Below are 19,051 nucleotides of genomic sequence, written 5' to 3'. Positions count from 1 at the left end.
AGTTTAAAATTTTAAAAAGTTACATCAAGTTAAGGGAAGGCTTGTAGAAAATTTCAAAAGCCTTGGCCTTCCCTTAACTGAACTTGAGTCCACAACAACCCCCATTCCATCTCAACATACAGGCCCATCCTCAACTTACCACCACAGACATGAGTTCAGCTACATCAACTGTCCTTGTCTTTACATGTATGACCACCTTTACTCATGATACTTTTTAATGACAGTTTCATGTAAGGCTTTACTCACGGTTTGTTTCCATTTATCACTCTTCTATGATTTGCCTGGGACCATTTAAAAATGATAAAAGTGAATCCAAGTTAAAAAGGCCACTCCTCTCCGTCTCCCCTTCACTCACTCTGAAGCATGTTTCTCGCGTCAAGCAAACCTTTGCCATCGATAAGTATTTTCCAATTCGATGTTTTCTCCATTTGTAATGCCAGCCAGGCAACAGGTTTATTGCTAGCATCATGCACAAACCTCAGTGTCCAAAATAGGGGTGGGTTTCATTGCCACCAATTTATATTATCAGTATAAAGCTGCTTTTCCAGCTATCGCTATCCACATGGGTTGGTAGTTATTTTCTATGTGGAAATTGTGAGGCTAACGGCAACATTACGTTTACCATTCTGAGCCCCAGATCCCATTTCATCTCTAGTCAACAAATCACCCACCACATCCCACCACTAATATTATACACTTACGCCATTCGACGTCTGTCCTCGTTGTTTTTCCAACTACTGAAAAACATGATATAGATTTGACTTACCTTTCACTGGTCAAAACACAGAAAACAGGATTGTGATAGCTGTTGTATGTTCGCACGGAACCTGAATAAAGAGCACAGAGGTCGAGAGAAAGAAAAAGAGGTCAAGTAATGAGCACTTCCACTCTGGATCCCATCTCTCCTCAAGTCAACAAATCACCCACCGCATCCCACCACTATTATTATACACTTACGACACCGTTGACGTTTCGATTTCCATCCTTGTTGTTTTAGAAAATGCTGATTTAGCTGTGACTTACCTTTCACTGGTCAAAACACAGAAAACAGGATTGTGATAGCTGTAGTACGTTTGCAGGACACCTGAATGAAGGGCACACTGAGGTCGAGAGACAAAAATGAGGTCAAGCAATGTGTTTTTGTCAGTGGTAGCAGTGGCTATGAGTTGCGTGTAGCCTTTCGAGCGGAACAAATCAAGAATGGGCTTGAATGAGGCAGATAGCATATCTTCATTAAAATCTCCACATACCAAGATCTGATGATGCTCCATTACCTCAAGGTACCGCAAGAGATTTCCCAAGCTTGGCAGAAAAGTGCGCAGACTGTTGCCTGGAGGCCTGTAAACGGCAGCAATCAACACATTGAGGGGATCTTCAAGTTTCACCACAACAAATTCAATGTCGGTCACACCCTGAACGTATTTCTTTTCCTGGGCCGCGATGTGACTTTTGACACAAATACCTACGCCGCCACCACGTTTTGTCGCCAAGTCAGGACAGTTTGTGTAAGAATCACTTCGGTTCCTGCAAAACATCGTGTAGCCTTCCAAGCAAGCACGTCCATCGGCCACTGATCCTTGGAGGTGTGTCTCTGTGAAGCACAAAACATCAGCGAAAAGCAGTTCGTGATGAGACACGATATCTTGCACGTGACAAGACAGCCCTTCGGTGTTATGATGGACGACAACCAGGTGATTTGCCCGATCTACCGACGGCATCACGTGAAGGAGGGGCATGACGCTCTCCAAAGAATCCTCTGCCATCTCAGCAAGAGCAGCAGTGATTTGTGGATTTGCATGAAGCCTTCTCTCATCCATATGCAGAATATGCAGACCACTGAGCGAAGTCACTCTACTCAGAGCTACGTACCCCATGCCGTGTTCGAAAACACCTTTCAGCGAAACTGCAGCCTGTGACGTTGTCATGCCTTGTACCTTGTGGATCGTGCAGGCAAAAGCAAGCTTGATGGGAAACTGTCGGCGCGTCACTCCAGCCTTGTTCAGCTTCTCCTCCAGTCTGTCAATGTACACGGGGTTAGCAGCACGCGCTGTGTTACTCACATGATCGAGTTCCAACCCAAGTTTCTGGACACGGGCTTCATTTGGATAGTTCACCAATTTGACAACTTTTGCAAACATCCCGTTGCACAGACCTGATTGAACATCAACGTTCCGTGTGATCATAACACGAGCACCCAGGGCAACTTTGATGGAGTCCGGGAGCTCATTCTTAGCGCCTTGCACAGGGGAAGCTTGCCTTGCCATTCTGCCAGTTCCTTTGTCTTTCTTGTAGTCATCCGCGTCAATCTGCACAATGTCCTTATGAAGCAGTTCCAGCATCGCAGAGTTATGGCCATCCACCTGTTTATTGGTGGCAAAAACATGCAGAATATGCTTTGGACACATTTCTGGGGAAGTGTACCTCGTGGCAAGGAGAGCTCTGTCCATTTCCGACAGTTCATCTGACTTTTCTTTGACGCGGAGTCGGTTCAGCAGTTCGGCAAAGGCGACATCGTCTTTCTGCCTCATGATGGCGGTGAGCGTGATCTTTTTGAAGTCGTCACGCCAGTGGTCCAGCCGCGTAGGATCGTACACGCACAGAGGTTTGGACTGTCTCACGGGAGGGAGCTGAAAGAAATCTCCAACAGCAAGAACAGACATGCCACCGAAAGGTAAATTAATTCCTTTGATTTGTTTCAACCTGGCATTCACGTAGGCGAAGAGGTCTTTCGACACCATGGAAATCTCATCGATGATGAGTATTTCGGCGATGGACAGCTCGGCTCGGACTTCGTCCAGTTTATTGCCCAGCCCGTGGTACGGGGGTTTGAGACTTCTCGGCAGTTTGAGTAGACAATGCAACGTTGCCCCGGAAATGTTGAACGCCGCCGTGCCAGTGAAAGCTGCGAGAACAACCGTTTGCTTGGAAATGTCGGCCTCCTCAGCCAGTCGTGGTAGTCTCTGAAGTATTTTGGTAGCGTCAGCGTGGATACACTTGATGAGATGAGATTTGCCGGTCCCGGCGCCACCGTTGATGTGGTAGAAGAACTGCTCAATGGGCTTTGAGCTACACACACGTTTTATGCACCAATCTCTGACCTTGTAGAAGACGGACGCTTGCTTTTGGTTCAGGTTACGATACATGTCGCGTAACACCGCGGGATCGATGGCAGCAGGCTCTGTCACGATGGACATTTGCGTTGTTTTGGACCTGACGTTATAGTCCGGGACATTTTCCTCCACGTTGTCGTTCGGTTCATCTCTCGCGTTCATTTCCTCAACGCATTCGAGTCTTTGCAACTCACTCTCGGGAGCCAGGTGGCACCATTCGTTTATGACGAGCCCACTCTCCTCCACCTCTTGGATGGCGTTGTCAATGTCTCGACTGTATTTCTCATACCTTTCTCTGTTCCTTCTGACAATTTGGCACACGCGCTCCACAGAGTCGTTATACGGTAACTGGACACAGGCGTTATCATGAAACAACTGATAGGAAGGACAGCGTTCAGATTTTAATTGGCAATCAGCACGATGAGGCAGGTACAGCTTGAGCAAGCAGCAGTAATATTCCTCCGGATTCTTTTGTTCAGAGTATTTGCAGTATTTGATGACGGCATGTTTTTCTGTTCTTTTCTGGACAAAGCCCATGTCGTTGAGCAGAGGCAAAACATTCTTACCTTTTGCTTGTTTGCCATAAACAATTCTGCACGTTGATGCAAAATCAGCCAAGCACATGACTTCGAATTCCTCAGTTTGAGGTCTGGATTTGTATTTTTCCGGCAGGCCAGTCATCCACACTTCATGAGATTCCTGCGTTTTGCCCTCAAGGAGCGAGAGAGGATAACTCATTTTCAGCGCATTGTCACTCGTTTGTACAAATACCACCATGCGGGAGGACTGTTTCATATGCAAGCCGCACGCGCGTGCGACGCATTCCTGAGCACTCACTTCTCTTTTCTTGGAGTACGCTTGCATAATTTGCTTCATTTCATCGCTCTCGTTGACATTTGCGCAGCGGGAGTTTTCAATGACCGATTTGAGGTATTGGCTCAGACCGTGTTCAGCCTTGCTGATGTAGCTGCAGATGTATGCTATGCAAGAGTAGGCATTCAGGATGTATTGGATGTCCAGGTTTCCATCCCAGGCAAGAAGCAAATGGCGGTTGTAGTTGTTGACCCAGCAGTCTTTCGGTTCTCGCTTAAGCACGACAGAACTCGACGAGGCCGTCATGCGCAAACAGTTCATGTACTCGTCACCGGTGAGCTTACATTTAGCCAGTAGCTGAGGCAAAGTCAGGGATGCCGTTTCAGGCTCATTCAGCAGATTTAGCACGGGAACAAGCTTGGCATTCGACGCCAAGCGATCGTCATTGCGTTGATCTCGATTGTCGTCGTCGACGGGCGCAGGTCTGACGATCATTGTTTCATCGCACGGTTGTTTGGGGAATCCAAAGCGGCAATTTGCACCTTGGTGTTTGACGCACGATTTGGAGTGACTTTTGCTGTGCATCTGAACCTCTGTGACCTTTTTGTACAATTCCGGTTCCTTCTGCGGGTCCGGCAGCTCGGCCGAGATGTAGCGAGACACAAAATGACAGATGGCTCCATCCGTGGCTTCCTCAAATACAGGGGCACCTCGAACCCATATGAGGCAATGAATGTGAGGACTTCCTCTGTGTTGAAACTCCAGTCGGTAAAAGTAGTCGACGACCTCACCAATCGGTTGCGCCGGAGAGAGGATCAAATCTCTGAACAGAGCTTCCACACGCTTGTCGAACATGCGCATCGTCGTCACAGGATTGCTGCGTAGGATCTCACACTTGGTAGCCCAGTCAAGTTGGGCGAAATCCACTACTTCACCTTGTTGCGCTTTGATGGCGGTGATGACCTCTTCCCAACGCATTTCGGCAGCAGAAAATGTGCAAAAGAACGTGGGTGTGCCCAGCTGCCGGATCATAGCAAAAAGATCTTTGGTGGTTTTCTCCCAATAGGCCGGCGTACCTCTCAGCGGTGTCATGAATCGGACAGCATCTTTGCTGCGCACCAGTTTCTCAACTTCACGTTTGTCCTGAAGCATGGCATTGTTTATCCTTCGACCATCCCTGGTAAAAGGCTTACCTTTGCGCAGCTGTATTGTCATGCTCGACGTCGCCTGGTAAATTTCAGTCACAAACTGGGCAAAGAACAAGTAGTTGGTATCTCGAGCAAAGCGTTCATCCACGCAACACAGACGGGTTTTGAAATATTTGCTTGGTGTGAGTTTTATTGCTCTCTCTTCATCGAGGGTGTTTTGACCAGTGGGAAACTGCACCGGAAAAGCCATGGCCTCAAGCTTGGGAGTCCTGAAAAAACTTACTGGGTTGTTTCTTTCTGCAGGAGCAACACAATAAATGCCCTCTGTAAAACTCATAATTTCCTCTGACACATCATTGGGTTGGAGACATGATTCAAGTATCACTCCACCATTTGTTTGATCACCGTCTTCCGAATTTTCTTGTTGCTGTTTGTTACCACTGTTGTCATGTTGAGAGTCACTGTTCATCCCACACAGAGCATCACTTTCAAATCTGTACATCTCCTCCAGAGCTTCCTCATTGTACTCACTGTCGCTCATTTGCGCTTCATCGGAGCTGCTCTCATCGTCAGTGAGGGTTGGGTCGCAAAGGTCCGCATCGTCGCGAATGGTTATGTCTCTGTACTGTGGATGGACTTGTTTCAGTTTTATCAGAGCGCTCATTAGCTTGGACCAAGTGACGGTTTGAAACAACTGATGGCCTTTGTAGCTAAGCCGTCTCTTCAGTTTCACTCTCAACATCTGTGACCTACTTCTTAGTCTGGGCAAGACATTGACCGTCTCTTGTACTTCCGATGGCACGCACACCACATTTCCACGAATGGCTCGTTGTTGACCTTTGGGAAGAGGTACAATTTTGGCAAATGATATGCATTTGGAAATGAGATGTCTCTCCAGTATGTTCAATCCACACAGTTCCTTTGGAATATCAGAGAGTGTGAGATTGTTGGCAACAGCAAGTGCAGGCATTTTACCATCTTTGAGGTGACTATAGCAAGTGTGACATATCCACTCCAGTTTTCTTTCAGCTGGTACGCTGCACGAGGCCTGACATTCATCATCACAGATATGGACAAATTGTCCCGTGAGACAACTTGCAACAACATGTCTGTTTTTCTTATAAAATCTACGTTGACAAGCGCGTACTTGGTTCGGAAACAATGCTCTGTGGCAAACAGTGCAGACAAATGTGGGGCCATTCTTAATTTGGGCTTTGAATAGCTCAACAGCTTTCATAAGCACACAGTCATTTCGCTCCCTACATAGTCGGTTTATGACTTTGTATTTGTGTAAAATCTTCTTTACTCTGCGCATTGTTTTGGTCCTCAGTGAATCAGATTTTGTTTTCATTATGCGCCTCATGATTTCCTGATGTTTTAATCGGAATTCAGGGTTGTTTAAATAACGGCGTGTAATGTAAGAACGCTGTCTGTTTCGAAACACAACATCATCACGGTAATGTTCTGTCATGTAAGAACGCTGTCTGTTCTTAAACCCAACATCGTCACGGTAACGTTCTGTGATGTAAGAACGCTGTCGGTTCTTAAACGCAACATCGTCACGGTAACGTTCTGTGATGTAAGAACGCTGTCGGTTCTTAAACGCAACATCGTTACGGTAACGTTCTGTGATGTAAGAACGCTGTCGGTTCTTAAATCCAACATCGTCACGGTAACGTTCTGTGATGTAAGAACGCTGTCGGTTCTTAAACGCAACATCGTCACGGTAACGTTCTGTAATGTAAGCGCGTCGTCTCATCGTAAAACACTCATCTGTCCTATAACGACGTGAGAAACGGGAAAGGTTTTTGTTCTTAAACTCATGATCTGTCTGACAACGTTGTGTAAAATAGGACTTTTGTCTGGCACAAAAATGCTTGTCCTGTTGATAACGGCTCCTAATATAACCCAATTTCCTTTGTCTTACCTCTGCATTTTGACTGTACTGTTCTTTCTCTTTAGAGTTCTTCATCATTCTCTTTAGTTCTTGTTTTTTACATCTCACTTTTGAATTTTCTTTTAACGTTTCCTGTGCTTTTATTTGTCGTAGGAACTTTCTCCTACTAGATTTCGCAATTTTTGACACATTTGGCAGCTGTTTACCTGTTGTCAAAACCACTTCACTGTTATCGGGAAATTCTTGGTAGTGATGTTCACCTGAGCACGGTGTAGTCTCGCTCGTCTCAACACATGGGACAATTTCAGCAACAGGTCTGCTTGCGGCAGCGTCATCGATGCTCATCACGGGAGGAATCTGTGTACATGGCGCCATCTCATGGTCACTTACGGGAACGTCAACAGGTTCGAAGCAGATCGGTACAAGCTCATATGGCTCATCGCCAGAGCACCTCAAGCTTGTATAAACCTCCGTCAACTTATCGATCAGGTCGGACACACATGTGAAGAGCATCATGATCGCTGTGCCGTTGTCATCATGGACGCCATCTCGTCCTCTAGAGTGGGGATCAAAAAAACCATACCTGCCTTGGTGGTCTCGGAAAACAGCAATGCACGTTAACCGCATAATCAGAAGCGCACAATTGACCCCTGAGGTCATGCACCGGAGTCTGTCACAAAGGTTCAGGAACAGCTCATCTCCGTAGAAAGAGGTGAACAAACCACCCATTGACTGACTCTTTATTAAGACATGCTGCTTAGAAAAACCACGCACAACCCCTGGAAGTTCATCAGCCGTCAGAAATCTGTCCAAGAAGCATCCTTGGGCTTTCAGTGCAGCAACAGTACATGTATACAGTTCATTGCCAACATTAAGAACAGCATCAAGGTCAGAGCTGGTCAGGTGATTTAACTCCTGCAAGAAAGCCAGAAATGTAACAGAGTTAGCCACACATTGACTGTTTCTGAATTCTCCATATCTCGGATGAGCTTGGCTGTGAGATGCCAACACATACGTTACCAAATGAGGTTGCACAGAAGCCGTGGCTGCAGCGGGAATGTCAGGCCCAGTGTCACAGGAATCAGTCTCAAATTGTGCATCAAGGGCACGTGCAGGAGTTTGACAAAGTGGATCATGGCCACGTGCGTCAGTTTCAAAAGGCGGATCATGACCACGTGCGTAAGTTTGAGAGCGTGGAGCATGACCGCGGTCAGTTTCAAAGAGTGGCTCAAGGCCATGTTCAGGTTCAAAAAGTGCAGTAGGTTCAAAAAGTGCAGTATTGGCACATGTGTCAGGAGTTTCAAAACGTGCAGAATCTGCACTTGTGACGTCATTATGCCGGGTAGGTAAGGTTGGATCACTGCATGTAACTGGCGGCGGGGAGCATCGACGATTTAAACGTCGCTCCCAGCTCAACTTTACAGCCTGGGATCGCCTTCCTTTCCTCGGCATAGCAAGTTATGATGGATGTGAGATAGAAGGAAGACAGAAGACAAAAGATAGAGCAGCCACAAGAGAGGGTATAGGGGGTCAGCCACAGGGTCCCTGGAGCGTCACAGAACTACAGGCCACGGAGCGTCTCAGAAAAACAGGTCCACGGAGCGTGCCAGAACCGCAGGTCACAGAGCTCTGCAGGAAAAAAAACAACATATATCAATAAGCTACAATGTAATTAGTCATACTTTCGATTGACAACGAACTGAAAGCAAAATTACATTATAATTGATGAAGTTATTTATTAAAATAATACATAAGCATAGTAATCAAAATTAAAGAAACCGTTGACTAAAATACATAAACAGTAGCCAAATTTAATCACGATTCCAAAGCTATCATCACAGGAACTTGAAATACAATCACTTTGTAATGATGATAACATAGAATTGACTGAATGAATCATGCCTCACCTTGGAAGTCGAGTTATGTACTGCAGGGAAAGAAATAACAGAAAGTGGGAAACAAATAATTAAGTGACATTTCCACAATGCTTTGAATGTCTTTTACGATTACAAATACTGAGAGAAATACGGTGGCGAGATTGAAAGTCAATATTTCCTAACTAGTCAAAAACAGCTTTTAATGATACAGTAGTGACAATGCACAACTGTAGTACTAATGATAATTCATCATCATATTTTGTAATTAATGTTATTTGACTTTCTTCCAAACTTCAACAGTACAAAAAACGCACAATTGAGAAACTAATCATTTGCTCCTGGATGGTTATTTTGTACGACATCAGGTACAAGTAATTGAGTCATCTGGCATGAGAAAAGAGACTTAGATTTACATGTGTACTTTCTTTGTAAATGTAGACATGATATTTAATGTCATGACAGCCTCAAATGTCAGCATGATGCCATATGATCACTTTTAATCCCTTCATGATTTAAAAACATATTTGTGGCATCTAAATAAACGCGAGGGGAAAAGAACTACAATATGTCGTCATATTTGGTCGCCGATGTGTGGCCAACAAGTAAACGCGAGGGGGGACTACAATGTGACGTCATATCCGGTCGCCGTGCGCCACCGTAAAAGTCCCGATGAAATAAAGTTATTTATATACATATTATTGCGATTATTGAATGAATCAAAGTTTGCTATAAAATATTAAATTCGACACAGCAACCGCCTCTGATGTTGAACCTCTTTACGCCTATTGAACTCAGGAGCCGAGCTGCAACCAAGGCAGTTGCTAATGCTATCTAGCTAGCGGCGATGCTTCATTGCGAAAAAACCCAAATAAACTACTTCCTATGTGAAGCACCGCCGAAGCTACCAACCAAACGGCGCACTAACAGCACAACCGTAAACAATGTAACACTTAAATGTCTATACTTACTTTTTGGCAAACACGCACACAATCACAGCAACAGTCTCTGTCGATAGCCGCCGTCTGTGACTGACCACTGCACGCGGGACGCAACAATCGCGATAAGACGATATAAGTCACGCGAGACTAGGCGTAGTGACGTCACTGCCCTACGCAACAATTTAACGGCAAAATGTACATTGATTTTGCAACATAGGACACTGAAACAACAGGTTGTCAAGATGCGTTGTTTGTCTACTAAACATAAAAAGTTATTTCTATTACAGTATGCCTAAGAATAGTGAAAAGCATTGTGTTCGATATATTTGTTGCATCCAACTAAACGCGAGGGTCCAAACTACAATGTGACGTCATATTTAGTCGCCGATTTGTTGGCTACAAGTAAACGCGAGGAGAAAAAAAACTACAATATGACGTCATATCGGGTCGCCGTGCGCCACCGCAAAAGTCCCGATGAAATAAAGACACTTGTATCCATATTATTGCGATTATTTAAACAATCAAAGTTTGACAGAAAATATTTGATTCGACACAGCATGTTGAACCTCTTTACGCCTATTGAACTCCGGAGCCGAGCTGCAATCCAGGTAGTTGCTAGTGGACGTTTCGCTAATGCTAGCTAGCTAGCGGCGATGCTTCACTGAGATTATAAAGCAAATAAACGACTTCTTATGTGAAGCATTGCCGAAGCTACCAACCAAACGGCGCACACACGAAACAGTCTGGGATCAGACATCAGCACAACAGTAAACAATGTAACACTTAAAAGTCTATACTTACTTTTTGGCAAACACGCACAAAATCACAGCAACAGTCTCTTTCGATAACCGCCGTCTGTGACTGACCACTGCGCGCGGGCTGCAACAATCGCGATAAGCGGATATAACTCACGCGAGAAGTCAAACGCAGCGTGTTCGCTTCTCTTCCGGGGGAGGGGGCGGGAGGGGTTAGGGGCAGCCATTTGTGGGGACTCGTGGTAAAAGATTTTCTTTGCTTGATTTCATTTGTGTGGCGGGCTCCATCTAGTGGTAAAAATGAGAAGTGCAACAGCGTTGAGCTCAAGCTTCTTGTGCGGGCCATATGCAATTATGTTTTCAGAATTTGCTGCGGGCCAATAAAAACTGCACCACGGGACGCAGACACTTTCGGTTCATTCTGGGTTCATTAGGTCACTTCAGGGTCAATCCAAGATGGCCGCTACACTGGAAGTGGGGGTCAAGGGCTGAATTGCGAAAGCATAGTGGAAGTGGTGGTGAAGGGGGTGAATATGGTAAGCATAAGGTGAACAAAGTGAATAAAGTTTGAATGGGTTGATTCGGTTGAAAAATGTAGAAATGAGAAGGGAAAAAGGAAATATTGGAGAATTGGGTGTGAATCTCAAAATAAAAGATGTGAATTTTTTGTTAAGTTGGGGAATAGGTAGAAAAATGATGAACAGTTGAAAGTTGGAATGGGTTGAATCGGTTGAAAAATGTAGAAATGAGAAGGGCAAAAGGAAATATTGGAGAATTGGGTGTGAATTTCAAAATAAAAGATGTGAAGTTTTTGGTAAGTTGTGTAATAGGTAGAAAAATGATGAACAGTTGAAAGTTGGAATGGGTTGAATCGGTTGAAAAATGTAGAAATGAGAAGGGAAAAAGGAAATATTGGAGAATTGGGTGTGAATTTCAAAATAAAAGATGTGAAGTTTTTGGTAAGTTGTGGAATAGGTAGAAAAAGGATGAACAGTTGAAAGTTGGAAGGAGTTGAATCGGTTGAAAAATGTAGAAATGAGAAGGGAAAAAGGAAGTAGGTGTGAATTTCAAAATAAAAGATGTGAAGTTTTTGGGAAGTTGTGGAATAGGTAGAAAAATGATGAACAGTTGAAAGTTGGAATGGGTTGAATCGGTTGAAAAATGTAGAAATGAGAAGGGAAAAAGGAAATATTGGTGAATTGGGTGTGAATTTCAAAATAAAAGACGTGAAGTTTTTGGTAAGTGGGAAGTTGTGGAATAGGTAGAAAAATGATGAACAGTTGAAAGTTGGAATGGGTTGAATGGGTTGAAAAATGTAGAAATGAGAACAGAAAAAGGAAATGGGTGTGAATTTCAGAATAAAAGATGTGAAGTTTTTGGTAAGTTGTGGAATAGGTAGAAAAAGGATGAACAGTTGAAAGTTGGAATGAGTTGAATCGGTTGAAAAATGTGGAAATGAGAAAGGAAAAAGGAAATGGGTGTGAATTTCAAAATAAAAGATGTGAAGTTTTTGTTAAGTTGTGGAATAGGTAAAGAAATGATGAACAGTTGAAAGTTGGAATGGGTTGAATCGGTTGAAAAATGTAGAAATGAGAAGGGAAAAAGGAATTGGGCGTGAATTTCAAAATAAAAGATGTGAATTTTTTGGTAAGTGGGAAGTTGGGGAATAGGTAGAAAAATGATGAACAGTTGAAAGTTGGAATGGGTTGAATCGGTTGAAAAATGTAGAAATGAGAAGGGAAAAAGGAATTGTGCGTGAATTTCAAAATAAAAGATGTGAATTTTTTGGTAAGTGGGAAGTTGTGGAATAGGTAGAAAAATGATGAACAGTTGAAAGTTGGAATGGGTTGAATCGGTTGAAAAATGTAGAAATGAGAAGGGAAAAGGGAATTGGGCGTGAATTTCAAAATAAAAGATGTGAAGTTTTTGGTAAGTGGGAAGTTGTGGAATAGGTAGAAAAATTATGAACAGTTGAAAGTTGGAATGGGTTGAATCGGTTGAAAAATGTAGAAATTAGAGTAGAAAAAAGGAAATTTTAGAGAATTTTGGTTGAATTTCAAAATAAAAGATGTGAAGTTTTTGGTAAGTGGGAAGTTGTGTAATAGGTAGAGAAAAGATGAACAGTTGAAAGTTGGAATGGGTTGAATCGGTTGAAAAATGTAGAAATGAGAAGGGAAAAGGGAAAAAGGAATAGAGTGTGAATTTCAAAATAAAAGATGAAAACGTGAAAATGTTGAATTTGGCAAGTTTGGGAATGTCCCCAATGTGATTTGAATGTGTTGAATTATGTGAATTTCAAACTGGAACAACATAAATGTGAAATGTTGAATCTGCCATTAAGAATGAATGGGGCAAAAATCGCCGTAAATTTGTGAATTTTGCGAAAACGGAAAATTTTTGGAAGGAAAAAAATCTAAGCAGTGTTGCCATGAATATTTGGAATAAGTGAAAAGTGGAATGGAGTGAATCGGTTGAAGTATGTGGAAGTAGTTAAGCGCCGAAAAAGTGAGCGGAATAAGTTGAATAATAATAATAACTAGAATTTGCAATTCCTGAAGGAATTGCGTGTGAAGGTGAAGAAGTTGAATAAATATTTAAGGAATGTTGAAGAATGATGTTGAAACGAGTTGAATCGGTTGAAAAATGTAGAAATGAGAAGGGAAAAAGGAATTGGGTGTGAATTTCAAAATAAAAGATGTGAAGTTTTTGGGAAGTTGTGGAATAGGTAGAAAAATGATGAACAGTTGAAAGTTGGAATGGGTTGAATCGGTTGAAAAATGTAGAAATGAGAAGGGAAAAAGGAATTGGGTGTGAATTTCAAAATAAAAGATCTGAAGTTTTTGGTAAGTGGGAAGTTGTGGAATAGGTAGAAGAATGATGAACAGTTGAAAGTTGGAATGGGTTGAATCGGTAGAAAAATGTAGAAATGAGAAGGGAAAAAGGAATTGGGTGTGAATTTCAAAATAAAAGATGTGAAGTTTTTGGTAAGTGGGAAGTTGTGGAATAGGTAGAAAAAGGATGAACAGTTGAAAGTTGGAATGGGTTGAATCGGTTGAAAAATGTAGAAATGAGAAGGGAAAAAGGAATTGGGTGTGAATTTCAAAATAAAAGATGTGAAGTTTTTGGGAAGTGGGAAGTTGTGGAATAGGTAGGCAAAAGACAAACAGTTGAAAGTTGGAATGGGATGAATCGGTTGAAAAATGTAGAAATGAGAAGGGAAAAAGGAATTGGGTGTGAATTTCAAAATAAAAGATGTGAGGTTTTTGGGAAGTGGGAAGTTGTGGAATAGGTAGAAAAATGATGAAGAGTTGAAAGTTGGAATGGGTTGAATCGGTTGAAAAATGTAGAAATGAGAAGGGAAAAAGGAATTGGGTGTGAATTTCAAAATAAAAGAAGTGAAGTTTTTGGTAAGTTGGAAGTTCTTGAATAGGTAGAAAAATGATGAACAGTTGAAAGTTGGAATGGGTTGAATCGGTTGAAAAATGTAGAAATTAGAGTAGAAAAAAGGAAATTTTAGAGAATTTTGGTTGAATTTCAAAATAAAAGATGTGAAGTTTTTGGTAAGTGGGAAGTTGTGGAATAGGTAGAGAAAAGATGAACAGTTGAAAGTTGGAATGGGTTGAATCGGTTGAAAAATGTAGAAATGAGAAGGGAAAAGGGAAAAAGGAATTGGGTGTGAATTTCAAAATAAAAGATGAAAACGTGAAAATGTTGAATTTGGCAAGTTTGGGAATGTCCCCAATGTGATTTGAATGTGTTGAATGATGTGAATTTCAAACTGGAACAACGTAAATGTGAAATGTTGAATCTGCCATTAAGAATGAATGGGGCAAAATTCGCCGTAAATTTGGGAATTTTGCGAAAACGGAAAATTTTTGGAAGGAAAAAAATCTAAGCAGTGTTGCCATGAATATTTGGAATAAGTGAAAAGTGGAATGGAGTGAATCGGTTGAAGTATGTGGAAGTAGTTAAGCGCCGAAAAAGTGAGCGGAATAAGTTGAATAATAATAATAATAACTAGAATTTGCAATTCCTGAAGGAATTGCGTGTGAAGGTGAAGAAGTTGAATAAATATTTAAGGAATGTTGCAGAATGATGTTGAAACGAGTTGAATCGGTTGAAAAATGTAGAAATGAGAAGGGAAAAGGAACTGGGTGTGAATTTCAAAATAAAAGATGTGAAGTTTTTGGTAAGTTGTGGAATAGGAAAAAAAATGATGAACAGTTGAAAGTTGGAATGGGTTGAATCGGTTGAAAAATGTAGAAATGAGAAGGGAAAAAGGAAATGGGTGTGAATTTCAAAATAAAAGACGTGAAGTTTTTGGTAAGTGGGAAGTTGTGGAATAGGTAGAAAAAGTGATGAACAGTTGAAAGTTGGAATGGGTTGAATCGGTTGAAAAATGTAGAAATGAGAAGGGAAAAAGGAAGTGGGTGTGAATTTCAAAATAAAAGATGTGAAGTTTTTGGTAAGTGGGAAGTTGTGGAATAGGTCGAAAAATGATGAACAGTTGAAAGTTGGAATGGGTTGAATCGGTTGAAAAATGTAGAAATGAGAAGGAAAAAAGGAATTGGGAGTGAATTTCAAAATAAAAGATGTGAAGTTTTTGGTAAGTGGGAATTTGTGGAATAGGTAGAAAAATGATGAACAGTTGAAAGTTGGAATGGGTTGAATCGGTTGAAAAATGTAGAAATGAGAAGGGAAAAAGGAAGTGGGTGTGAATTTCAAAATAAAAGATGTGAAGTTTTTGGGAAGTTGTGGAATAGGTATAAAAATGATGAACAGTTGAAAGTTGGAATGGGTTGAATCGGTTGAAAAATGTAGAAATTAGAGTAGAAAAACGAAATTTTAGAGAATTTTGGTTGAATTTCAAAATAAAAGATGTGAAGTTTTTGGTAAGTGGGAAGTTGTGGAATAGGTAGGCAAAAGATGAATAGTTGGAAGTTGGAACGAGTGGAATCGGTGGAAAAATGTAGAAGTTAGAAGTGAAAAAGGAAATTTTATGAAATTTTGCAAAATTTTATGCAAATATTAAAAGTGAAAACGTGAAAATTTTGAATTTGGGAAGTTTGGGAATGTCCCCAATGTGATTTGAATGTGTTGAATGATGTGAATTTCAAACTGGAACAACGTAAATGTGAAATGTTGAATCTGCCATTAAGAATGAATGGGGCAAAAATCGCCATAAATTTATGAATTATGCGAAAACGGAAAATTTTTGGAATGAGAAAAATGTGAGCAGTCGTGCCATGAATATTTGGAATAAGTGAAAAGTGGAATGGAGTGAATCGGTTGAAGTATGTGGAAGTAGTTAAGCGTCAAAAAAGTGGGCAGAAGATGTTGAATAATAATAATAATAACTAGAATTTGCAATTCCTGAAGGAATTGCGTGTGAAGGTGAAGAAGTTGAATAAATATTTAAGGAATGTTGCAGAATGATGTTGAATCGGTTGAAAAATGTAGAAATGAGAAGGGAAAAGGAACTGGGTGTGAATTTCAAAATAAAAGATGTGAAGTTTTTGGTAAGTTGTGGAATAGGAAAAAAAATGATGAACAGTTGAAAGTTGGAATGGGTTGAATCGGTTGAAAAATGTAGAAATGAGAAGGGAAAAAGGAAATGGGTGTGAATTTCAAAATAAAAGACGTGAAGTTTTTGGTAAGTGGGAAGTTGTGGAATAGGTAGAAAAAGTGATGAACAGTTGAAAGTTGGAATGGGTTGAATCGGTTGAAAAATGTAGAAATGAGAAGGGAAAAAGGAAGTGGGTGTGAATTTCAAAATAAAAGATGTGAAGCTTTTGGTAAGTGGGAAGTTGTGGAATAGGTAGAAAAATGATGAACAGTTGAAAGTTGGAATGGGTTGAATCGGTTGAAAAAGATAGAAATGAGAAGGAAAAAAGGAATTGGGAGTGAATTTCAAAATAAAAGATGTGAAGTTTTTGGTAAGTGGGAATTTGTGGAATAGGTAGAAAAATGATGAACAGTTGAAAGTTGGAATGGGTTGAATCGGTTGAAAAATGTAGAAATGAGAAGGGAAAAAGGAAGTGGGTGTGAATTTCAAAATAAAAGATGTGAAGTTTTTGGGAAGTTGTGGAATAGGTATAAAAATGATGAACAGTTGAAAGTTGGAATGGGTTGAATCGGTTGAAAAATGTAGAAATTAGAGTAGAAAAATGAAATTTTAGAGAATTTTGGTTGAATTTCAAAATAAAAGATGTGAAGTTTTTGGTAAGTGGGAAGTTGTGGAATAGGTAGGCAAAAGATGAATAGTTGAAAGTTGGAACGAGTTGAATCGGTGGAAAAATGTAGAAGTTAGAGGTGAAAAAGGAAATTTTATGAAATTTTGCAAAATTTTATGCAAATATTAAAAGTGAAAACGTGAAAATTTTGAATTTGGGAAGTTTGGGAATGTCCCCAATGTGATTTGAATGTGTTGAATGATGTGAATTTCAAACTGGAACAACGTAAATGTGAAATGTTGAATCTGCCATTAAGAATGAATGGGGCAAAAATCGCCATAAATTTATGAATTATGCGAAAACGGAAAATTTTTGGAACGAGAAAAATGTGAGCAGTCGTGCCATGAATATTTGGAATAAGTGAAAAGTGGAATGGAGTGAATAGGTTGAAGTATGTGGAAGTAGTTAAGCGTCAAAAAAGTGGGCAGAAGATGTTGAATAATAATAATAATAACTAGAATTTGCAATTCCTGAAGGAATTGCGTGTGAAGGTGAAGAAGTTGAATAAATATTTAAGGAATGTTGCAGAATGATGTTGAAACGAGTTGAATCGGTTGAAAAATGTAGAAATGAGAAGGGAAAAGGAACTGGGTGTGAATTTCAAAATAAAAGATGTGAAGTTTTTGGTAAGTTGTGGAATAGGAAAAAAAATGATGAACAGTTGAAAGTTGGAATGGGTTGAATCGGTTGAAAAATGTAGAAATGAGAAGGGAAAAAGGAAATGGGTGTGAATTTCAAAATAAAAGACGTGAAGTTTTTGGTAAGTGGGAAGTTGTGGAATAGGTAGAAAAAGTGATGAACAGTTGAAAGTTGGAATGGGTTGAATCGGTTGAAAAATGTAGAAATGAGAAGGGAAAAAGGAAGTGGGTGTGAATTTCAAAATAAAAGATGTGAAGTTTTTGGTAAGTGGGAAGTTGTGGAATAGGTCGAAAAATGATGAACAGTTGAAAGTTGGAATGGGTTGAATCGGTTGAAAAATGTAGAAATGAGAAGGAAAAAAGGAATTGGGAGTGAATTTCAAAATAAAAGATGTGAAGTTTTTGGTAAGTGGGAATTTGTGGAATAGGTAGAAAAATGATGAACAGTTGAAAGTTGGAATGGGTTGAATCGGTTGAAAAATGTAGAAATGAGAAGGGAAAAAGGAAGTGGGTGTGAATTTCAAAATAAAAGATGTGAAGTTTTTGGGAAGTTGTGGAATAGGTATAAAAATGATGAACAGTTGAAAGTTGGAATGGGTTGAATCGGTTGAAAAATGTAGAAATTAGAGTAGAAAAACGAAATTTTAGAGAATTTTGGTTGAATTTCAAAATAAAAGATGTGAAGTTTTTGGTAAGTGGGAAGTTGTGGAATAGGTAGGCAAAAGATGAATAGTTGGAAGTTGGAACGAGTGGAATCGGTGGAAAAATGTAGAAGTTAGAAGTGAAAAAGGAAATTTTATGAAATTTTGCAAAATTTTATGCAAATATTAAAAGTGAAAACGTGAAAATTTTGAATTTGGGAAGTTTGGGAATGTCCCCAATGTGATTTGAATGTGTTGAATGATGTGAATTTCAAACTGGAACAACGTAAATGTGAAATGTTGAATCTGCCATTAAGAATGAATGGGGCAAAAATCGCCATAAATTTATGAATTATGCGAAAACGGAAAATTTTTGGAATGAGAAAAATGTGAGCAGTCGTGCCATGAATATTTGGAATAAGTGAAAAGTGGAATGGAGTGAATCGGTTGAAGTATGTGGAAGTAGTTAAGCGTCAAAAAAGTGGGCAGAAGATGTTGAATAATAATAATAATAATAAAGGACAGGAATAACAATAGTGTGAAGGTCTTCACCTTCACACTAATAAAGGACAGGAATAACAATAGTGTGAAGGTCTTCACCTTCACACTAATAAAGGACAGGAATAACAATAGTGTGAAGGTCTTCACCTTCACACTAATAATAAAGGACAGGAATAACAATAGTGTGAAGGTCTTCACCTTCACACTAATAATAATAAAGGACAGGAATAACAATAGTGTGAAGGTCTTCACCTTCACACTAATAAAGGACAGGAATAACAATAGTGTGAAGGTCTTCACCTTCACACTAATAATAATAATAATAAAGGACAGGAATAACAATAGTGTGAAGGTCTTCACCTTCACACTAATAAAGGACAGGAATAACAATAGTGTGAAGGTCTTCACCTTCACACTAATAAAGGACAGGAATAACAATAGTGTGAAGGTCTTCACCTTCACACTAATAATAATAATAATAAAGGACAGGAATAACAATA

The 19,051-nt window shown here is 40.4% G+C and overlaps 3 protein-coding genes across 3 annotated transcripts in view; 1 reads left to right on the top strand and 2 right to left on the bottom strand.

The window, feature by feature from the left end:
- The window catches only part of LOC133151242 (multidrug and toxin extrusion protein 1-like), a 259,852-nt gene that overhangs the window by 221,015 nt on the left and 19,786 nt on the right, over positions 1–19,051 (top strand). The gene's annotated exons all lie outside the window — the stretch shown is intronic.
- Positions 1,261–2,882, bottom strand: LOC133152083 (uncharacterized). Its single transcript, XM_061275623.1, has 3 exons — positions 2,422–2,882; positions 2,257–2,360; positions 1,261–2,016 (listed from the first exon to the last, which is right to left on the bottom strand). The coding sequence occupies exons 1-3, from the start codon at positions 2,736–2,738 to the stop codon at positions 2,000–2,002; spliced, it is 438 nt and encodes a 145-aa protein (XP_061131607.1). The 5' UTR covers positions 2,739–2,882; the 3' UTR covers positions 1,261–1,999.
- LOC133151024 (uncharacterized) lies at positions 7,225–9,624 on the bottom strand. The gene is made up of 5 exons (XM_061273746.1): positions 8,876–9,624; positions 7,989–8,597; positions 7,633–7,883; positions 7,334–7,524; positions 7,225–7,253 (listed from the first exon to the last, which is right to left on the bottom strand). Exons 2-5 carry the CDS (start codon positions 8,418–8,420, stop codon positions 7,225–7,227), a joined length of 903 nt encoding a protein of 300 aa, XP_061129730.1. The 5' UTR covers positions 8,421–8,597; positions 8,876–9,624.

The sequence above is a fragment of the Syngnathus typhle genome, linkage group LG3 (assembly GCF_033458585.1).
Source record: "Syngnathus typhle isolate RoL2023-S1 ecotype Sweden linkage group LG3, RoL_Styp_1.0, whole genome shotgun sequence".
NCBI lineage: Eukaryota > Metazoa > Chordata > Actinopteri > Syngnathiformes > Syngnathidae > Syngnathus > Syngnathus typhle.
Note: the sequence above shows the minus strand (reverse complement) of the source record. Positions and strands in the feature narration are given on the sequence as shown.